We start from the raw sequence: 9,104 nt of genomic DNA, 5'->3' as shown, positions 1-9,104 counted from the left end.
GACTAAGGTTGCAACAACCATTCGCTAGTAAAACCTATTTTTTCAACAAAATAATATGATAACTAATTTTCGGTTGCAACCTAATATTCAAAAATAAATAACTTGGACTATTAACATTAAAAACATCCAATATTATTACGAAAATCATCAAAATTACTTCTCGATTCAAATCTCCTACTAAATAATGCATCATCGTACATTTTATACATTTACATATGATATAAAAATAAAACATATAGTGTCTTCAAACTCCTCCTTAATCGATATCATTTTTGGTTTTTTAAAAACAATGAAGAAAAAACACACAAATCAGAATTTATTGTTAAAAAACCTTTAGTGACGACTTTCTGCGATTTTGTGGCGACTGTTGTCGCTGCTAAAGGTCTAGTTCTTTTGTAGTGAATCCTAGTTGGCAATGCTTAGGTGGAAGGATTAGTCCCACGTGGCTTGCCATGTCACTAAAAATTTGGGGTGTTAACTCTTGAGGGTATTTGTGGTCTCTTGGGATAACGGCAGGGGCATTTTTTATCCCAAAATGTAACGAAGGGTATAAGTGGTCTATTTCGCATAGTTCAGGGGCAATTTTGACCCTTTTCCGTATAATCACTAAGGGTGTGCCGTTAGGAAAGAAAATATATTTTGGAAATTCCCAATTTTCTCATGTTGGTTAAGCATTTTCTCTAGGAATTCCCTAATATGAAAGTAGGGAAAATAAATTACACTAGTAATATTCCATAATAATTACGTCTTTATCACCCTTTGACACATTCCATCTTCACCCCTCCCTACCCATAACCCTCATCATTTATCCAACCTGAATATCCCCCAAGTAAGAATCAAAATTTTCTTTAATGGACTTTATTCGATACAAATATAGATGAATCGGATCAAGATTTCGAGATCAAATGATGATTATTATAAAAAATAGTAAAATTAAAGTTCTTTTACCTTTGACGAGATGTCTCGATTTCGAGCTCTAGAATTACAATTCTTCTTAGTAGAGAGTGCTAGAATTCCCCTAATGGGCTTTCTACCACACAAACACGAACTATTAGTTGAGCCAATGAATTTCAATACTATGTGACTCGACATTTGTACTTAATCACCCTTATCAATTATCATACACAAAATGTCATTACATATTAATTTTAAATCAAGAATAATGTTATAACCACAAAACATCTCTATTCCAACGTCAATAAGTTTTTTCACCAACATAATTTCTAGGAGGAAAATAATTGCAAATCATGAAAACATCACAACTATCACAAACAACTCTAGTACTCTCCACACAATTTGTGTATAATGCTCACAAAGTTGCCCTTCAACACAAGAATTTGATGCATACACTTCTTCTCATCAGCCCAAGTATTAATTACCAACAAGATTTGACTTGCTCCATTTCAGTAGTCCCTCAATATTTAACTAGAAGAGCCGGGTTCAAGCCTTCAGAATGAAGATTCCCTTAGTAAGGATCATTTTTTTGTTTAATGGATCTTACTCAGCATGAATCTGGATGAATCAGGTCAAATATTATGAAGACCAGAAGATGACTATATATATATATATATATATATAAAGAATGGTAAAGGTTCATTTTTCCTTGACTAGATGCCTCAATTTCGAGCTCTAGGATTACAGTCATCCTCCGTAGAGCGCTAGAATTCCCCTAATAGGCTTTCTATGACACAAACGTGAAATATTAGTCGAGCTAGTAGATTCACACCCCAAATATTTGTAAACAAGAAAGTGGCATACCATGTGACTTGTTACTTGTACTTAATTAATCACCCATGTCACAAAAACAAATTTATCAATTTGAATCAAGAATAATAATATATATAACCACAAAACATCATTATTCCAACATCAATATGGTTTTTCACCAATATAATTTCCAGGAGGAAAATAATTACAAGTCATGAAAACATCACCACTATCACAAATAACTCTAGCACATCCAACTTTCCTAGTACTCTTCCACACAATTTGTGTATAATGCCCACATAATTGCCCTTCAACACAAGAATTTGATGCATAATCATAATATTTTTTCTCATCAGCCCAAGCATTAACAGCATCTGTTGGAGTCCAAGTATTTCCACTACCCCAATAAATATTTTCACCTAATTTAAAATAACCTTCTTCAAATGAATGCATAAGTCTACAATCTTCTCTTCTTGAACTTGCCCACCATTTTGCATAATTTTCAAGATTTGAATCCCATGTTAAGGGTAATTCCATTTTTGTTGCTCTCACTAAATTGTGATGAAATAAGAATTGAATTGCTTCTCCTAAGCAATTCCAACATAATTGTTTTGAGATTTTGTAGATTGTTTCATTATTAAGGTTTTTTAGACTTGTTTGATCAAGTGGTGATAATGATTTTGAAGGGATTTTAAGGGTGTGGATTGAGGTGATTGATGAAAGGAAAAATAGAAGAAAAATGAAGATTAATAGAGACTTCATATTTTTTTTGGTTATGGAGAGATAGATTGGTTGTTTAATTTCTTTGGGAATTGAAGTAGTGAATAATGTGGCTAATGTTTTTTAATTATATAAGAGTTCAGGAATATTTGGATCTACACCACACTTTTGGAGTGAATGGTATTTTCTCTATCCCTACTGAGATGTTTTGTGTACTAAACTATTCTTTATTGGATGATATTGATTAGGATGTAGGTTCAGGAATAATTGTTTTATATTGGAGCTCTACACCACACTTTTGGAGTGTATGTTACTTTCTTGAATCTTACGTGAACGTGAAATGCTTTGTATACTGAACGATTTTTTATTGGATGATATCGATTAGGATGCAGGTTCAGGAATATTTGTTTTATATTGGAGCTCTACACCACACTTTTGGAGTGTATGCTACTTTCTCGAATTCTACGTGAACGTGAAATGCTTTGTGCACTAAACTATTTTTTTTGAATGGTATTGATTAGGGTGTAGGTTCAGGAATATTTGTTTTATATTGGAGCTTTACACCACACTTTTGGAGTGCATGTTACTCTCTCGAACTCTACGTGAACGTGAAATGCTTTGTGCACTAAACTATTTTTTTTATTGAATGGTATCAATTAGGGTGTAGCTAAGTTGAAGAATATTTGTTTTATATTGGAGCTATAACACCACACTTTTGGAGTGCACGTTACTTTCTCGATATGTGAACGTGAAATGTTTTGTACACTAAACTATTTTTTATTGGATGATATCGACTATAGGGTGTTTGCTATATATATAATTGAAATCATTATCCATGAAAAATATTTTTTGAAAAGTATTTATGATAGTTTGTTGGTAAGTAAATAATATTGGAGGAGAAAATATCTGTTGAAGGCTAATAATAATATTGAGAAATCAGGTAGCATTAATTCTGACGAAATTTTTGTGTGTCAAAGAATGATTATAATATCTTAGTGTTGATTGGAGCAAGTTAAATGGTAAAGTAAAAAGTTTAAATCAATTCTCTTTGACTAAAAATTCTTTTTAAATATATGTGAATTATAAATTATGGATATGCCGACCTATATTTCTTCTGGCTCAATGTGACATATTTTATTTTTTTAAAAAAATCTCAAAAGAAATGATAAACTTTCTATATTTAAAAATAATTTAGTTTTAAACTTTTCATTTTATTCTTAATGAGATAATTTATAATCATACAAGCTTGTTTTAACCTATAAGTTTCAGGAAAAAAAAATTGGTTGTTTTTTTAAAAAAATGCATTACATTAAATGGGACAGTACTATTTTAATTTTATGTAGTTTCAAATAAGTAAATTTTATATAAACGAACTTGAGCAAAAAAACAATAAATGATTTATTCTCGTATGTCCATATTTTTAGCGGACAAAATTACATGATCTCTATGTTAGAGGTATAAAGTTCATTGAAATGCATATAAGTTAAGCTGATCCGAACACCATTAATATTACTATACTTTATTGTGGAAAAAAATTGAATAAATTTACTCGATATCTCTACAATTAAAAAAGTACTTTATAAAATTAATTGAAATGTGCATAAATTGACTCAAACAACACTAATATTAGTGTTCCTTTAATGGAAAAATTGCATGTTAAGTGGGTCGATCATACAAATCATTGTTGTAATATTGTATGGTTGTAAAGATAACAAAATAGTGGTGGCATTTGACAATTTATGCAAAGATTGGCCATTTTTTGTCATGGCATTGATTAATAATTGCTCGTGAGCTATGGCATCATGTTATATGTTGAGTCCGTGAACTCCTTTTTTTCTTTGTTCTATCAGATGGTGACAACTTGACAACAATTGTCCATTAAAAAATTTCCACATGGCACTACTAGAAAATCGACATGTTTCACAGCGGTTGGATGTACTATTTATCATTGTGCCTAGAATATCTAAACTTTGCTAGCCAAGACGAAATGGACACAAGAGTAATCGGTTATGAGAGCTCGACAATGATTAAATGGTCCATTGAATTTTTTTTCTATATGGCACCACTAGCAAATTGGCACGTTTTGCGGCCGGTTGGAATACATATGGAAAAAAATTAAGTATATATTCTTTGTCACTGAACGTAGAATATCTCAACTTTGCTAGCCAATACGAAGTGGACATATAAGTGATCGGTTATGAGAGCTCGATGGATCAGATTGGAAGAAGAGAAAGAAAGGTCAATATTCGAATTAGGGGCTTTCACAGAGTTGAGCAGCACTTTTTTTTTAAACCACTAAAAAGTTGTTATCTTTGTTTCATTTTACTTATAGTTTGATTGGGGCATGAAGTTTATGAATGAAAAATAAATAAATGAATTTTATGGTCTTAGATCAAAGATGTATTTGTCATATTAAATTTACCTTTTGAATTTTATGATTTTAAACATGTCATATCAATCCTATGAAAAATTAATCGTTTTGTTTAAAATGAAATTGGAAGTAAGAAGTCTCATTCTTCTGAGGTTCAAGACCAGCCCAAGCTGAAGGCCCAATTTAAAGTCTAGTTAGGCCCATAGGTGTGTTTGAGTTGATAGCCCTAGGATAGTAGGATGGTGTAAGCTTGAATCTAAAAAAAAATTATACATTATTTCACATTAGAAGTTCGATATTCGCTTTGGGATTCGACAAGTTCAGATTCACGTCAAGAATTACCACTTTGAAAGGTAAAGGTGTCGAATTAAAGTCGACATCATTTTCAGGACTCAAATATGAAATCTTAAATTAAAGATGAAGAAATACTTATCATTCGCCACAACATTTTGGTGGTTCAGTAATTATTAGTTACAATGTACCAACGAATCATTATGACCAATTTGAGTGCATAAGGACTATATAACTATCCTTAAAACAATTAATTATGTATTATGTGCAAAATTATGGAAAATGATTATATTCCTTACAAAATTATAGTATTGTAGCATGTGCATTTGAGGTATGATTCTTAAAAATTAGATATATGGATAACAATAACATTCATTACGAGTTAAAAATATTAAATTCAGTTAAGGTCGATAATAATATCATAAAGAACATTCTGCGTAATGCCCAATTAATATTTGACAAGCAATGTATATATATTATCTTCTAATGTATGTCCAATAATATCGAAAGATAGCAGATACTCGATAAAATAATAAAGATGCACCTGCAGGTAGTATTTCAACAACTAGATATGTTAAAAATATTATTTTCTAATTGGATTTATTTTGCATGAAGAGTTAGAAAAGTATATATTTGTGGATAAAGAGAAGATAAAGGGTTTGAAAGAGGGATTACATGAAAGACATGTGGCCACAAAAATCAAGTGGTATTTATTTCTACCACAAAAATAAGTTCCCACTTTGTCTTTTATTGGGTCTACATAATAATTATGAAAATGAAATGACAATCAAATAAAAACAAAATAAAAAAAAGAGAAGAAATATATATATTTTTTGGAATAAACATGTAAAACTCGGTATTTACTAAGAATTCAGATTCGTATCGTTTAAGTCTTATATTAAAGAATGTATGATAAAGAAAATGTTCTTTACTAGAAGTTTTTCTATTTTATTAGGGCTCGAACTGGATCATAATCATGAATATGAAATCGCAATCAATCATAAAACAAAAGAATATAATTTTTTTTTATAGTTGTTTAATATTTGATATCTATTGATCATTTAATTCATCTTATTTGTGTCGTATATAGAGGTCATTCAAGGGAGAAATGCTCCATATAGAAAGGAATTCTCAATTCTTAAGGTTCGAATCCTACATTTTTAAAAAATTCAAACACAAAATCTTTAGTTAAAGACAAAGAATAAGAAAATACATTATTTTTTAAACTAGAAAGTTGGAAAACCAAATGTATATTATTAATTATTATTATTATTATTATTATTATTATATCTAGAAGATTAAAGGAGCATAGCCTTCAAGAAGTCTGCTCTTAATTAGGCTGGCATTTGGTCGGTTTATTGTTAGATTATTGATGTATTGGATAGCAATATTAAACAAAGATATATATTTTTATATTTTTATATTTTTATATTTTTATTTGTTTTCTTAGTGTTCGATATTCATATTAAAATATAATTAAATTTGAATTCGTATATTATAATTCGATGAAAATCTGATTCTCATATTGCGGGATCCATTTCTGCGGGTGATGCTTTCAACATGAAACCTCTAATTAAAATGGAGGAATCTCAATCATCCACTATAATCAGTGTTGGTAAACAAAGATATCTTAATATATTTATTATAAAATGATTTATGATAATTAATGTTCTACTTTAGAAGATTTTTATAAACAAATATTATTTTGTAAAACCTATGACTATGTTATGATTCTGTTAATTGGCCCCAAATATTCCTCAATTTTCTAAATTGCCAGCTGTTGTTCTGACTTATTCCCTCATTCCAAAACATAGAAAGGAAAAACAACAAAAAAGAAAATGGAAGGATAGAAAAAATAAAAATAAAAATAAAGTGTGTGAAAAAAGAGGAACATAAATAATAGTAGTATTAAAATAAGAATTGAGCTATCCTTTTCTATCTTTTTTGTCTTTGTTAAATTGAAAATTTTGTCCGAGATGAATTTAGAATTTTACGTTTATAGGTTATGAGTTACAATTTATTTTTGTTTATTGGTATTAAATTAATAATTTATATACATTAATTAGATGATTTATTTTAAAATCAGAAATATAAAATTTGAGCTAAATATGTTGAATTGTGTCAAATTGGTAACTTCTATTATTGTTCCGCCCCTGAATTTATTACTCCCTCCCGTCCTTCTTGTCTATCGCTTTTAAGCAAACAAATTTGGTCCATTACATTTGTTATTTTAGAAATTTAAATCATATAAATTATTTTTTATTAAATATTAATATTTTAATCAGTGATTTCAAGCATCAATCGAGTTCATCAAAATTCAATAATTTTAACTTAAATTCTATAGTTATATTAATAATCTATAGAGAAGTAACACGCAAGATAGAAGCAAATGCATGTAGTATATATGTAAACAATACAGATATATCAAAATTCAATAATTTTGGCTCACATCTTGTATATGTATGAAAAATCCATCAAAAAAGGTAGTAAATTTTGAACCTATTATAGAATATCAAACTCGCATTATAAAATTCAAATTCTGAATTCACCTTCGTACGGGAAACATTTTTTCATTTCCCTCTCAATGGCTTATCTTCTTGAGATATGCAAACATCATTACAAAAACATGACACATACAAACAAACCTAAAAACCCTTCAACAATGGCATACAATTAACTTCCACATTCACATAACTCATATACCATATAGTTAACTTTCAAATCATCATATTACACTTGTCATTATTGATACAAATTAATCAAGTAGCAATGAGAAAATATTCTTTTCTCAATCTCACAAAACAAAAACAAATTTCAAGAAAACAAAAAAAAAATAATAATACAAAAACCAATTGATCAATGCAAATTTTTTTTTCCAAAAAGAAAAGAAAGGTTTAGTAAGGTCTTTCACCAATGTAATTACCAGGAGGATCATAATTGCAAGTCATAAAAACTCCCAAGCCATTATAACAAGTAACTTTTGCACAACCAATTCTTCTAGTCTCTCTCCACACAATTTGTGTATAGTGTCCACATTCTTCTTCCCCACTACAACTATTGTACCCATAGTTGTACGAACGTCGTTCGCCAACCCAGGCTGCTACAGCCTGGATTGGCGACCAACCATCCCCTCCCCCCCAAAATATATTTTCGCCGTAAGGTCCATTAGAATGTTGTAATTGACAATCATACCTTCTTTGATTTGCGTACCATTTTGCATAATTCTCCAATTTTTTGTCCCATACTAATGGTCTTAGCTTAAGCATTGAACGAGCTGCATTTTGAGGAGCCAAAAATTGTTGAATCAAATTGTTGTTGTTGTAATAATTTGTGTATGTTTGCATTACATAGCCACTTTGTTGTTGAGTGAGGCCATTGATGGTTGTTGAAATAATAGATAGTAGCAAAAGAGGGGCAAAAAAATAGTAAGAATTCATTGAGGAGATTTTTTTTGTTTGTTTGTTTTTTGGTTTAAGTACTTTTGGAGGTGTATATAGTATAGTATTTATATGAAAGAAAAAAGAGTTGGTGGATTAAAGTGTCAACTTATTTGGTGGCACCCATGTTCGATAATGATTACCACACTTGTGTTTTGTAGATTGGAAAAAAGAAAAAAAAAAAAAGAGAAAGAATTTAGTTTAAAGAAATCTAATCCCCTTTGACTATTTATATATAAGAATATTTTTTTAATGCTTCTCCCCTTATTTTTTTATGTTGCTAAATAGTTCTTAGATAACATTTGTTTTTTGATAATTGGTATTTAGTCTATCGTTAAATAGGATTAGCAATAGATATTTTGTGGTTTAGAGGTAGAAGTATTTCGTCGCTAATTCTTATGTTTTTCTGCGGCATCGTAATTTATATTTCAATTGGACACAAAGTTTAAAAAGGGAAAAAAAGATATTTGAAAGTTGTGGTTCAAAACAATTTGCAGATATTTTACGTGGCTATAAATCATCTGGTTAAAAATAAAATAAATTTTTTTTATTGATTTTTTTTTTTGGGTTGGGGGGCG

General features: G+C 29.5%; 2 protein-coding genes across 2 annotated transcripts; both read right to left on the bottom strand.

The window, feature by feature from the left end:
- Positions 1–1,809: 1,809 nt before the first annotated feature.
- On the bottom strand, positions 1,810–2,658 carry LOC102581167 (pathogenesis-related protein PR-1-like). Its single transcript, XM_006343478.2, has one exon. The coding sequence runs from the start codon at positions 2,467–2,469 to the stop codon at positions 1,870–1,872; it is 600 nt and encodes a 199-aa protein (XP_006343540.1). The 5' UTR covers positions 2,470–2,658; the 3' UTR covers positions 1,810–1,869.
- Positions 2,659–7,739: 5,081 nt separating this feature from the next.
- On the bottom strand, positions 7,740–8,584 carry LOC102580826 (pathogenesis-related protein PR-1). The gene has a single exon (XM_006343477.2). It carries the CDS (start codon positions 8,524–8,526, stop codon positions 7,984–7,986), a length of 543 nt encoding a protein of 180 aa, XP_006343539.1. The 5' UTR covers positions 8,527–8,584; the 3' UTR covers positions 7,740–7,983.
- Positions 8,585–9,104: the final 520 nt, after the last annotated feature.

The sequence above is a fragment of the Solanum tuberosum genome, unplaced genomic scaffold (assembly GCF_000226075.1).
Source record: "Solanum tuberosum cultivar DM 1-3 516 R44 unplaced genomic scaffold, SolTub_3.0 scf00047, whole genome shotgun sequence".
NCBI lineage: Eukaryota > Viridiplantae > Streptophyta > Magnoliopsida > Solanales > Solanaceae > Solanum > Solanum tuberosum.
Note: the sequence above shows the minus strand (reverse complement) of the source record. Positions and strands in the feature narration are given on the sequence as shown.

Bases quoted from the DNA above. Each gene is read 5' to 3' on its own strand.
- LOC102581167 (XM_006343478.2), bottom strand. From the start codon at position 2,469: ATGAAGTCTCTATTAATCTTCATTTTTCTTCTATTTTTCCTTTCATCA.
- LOC102580826 (XM_006343477.2), bottom strand. From the start codon at position 8,526: ATGAATTCTTACTATTTTTTTGCCCCTCTTTTGCTACTATCTATTATT.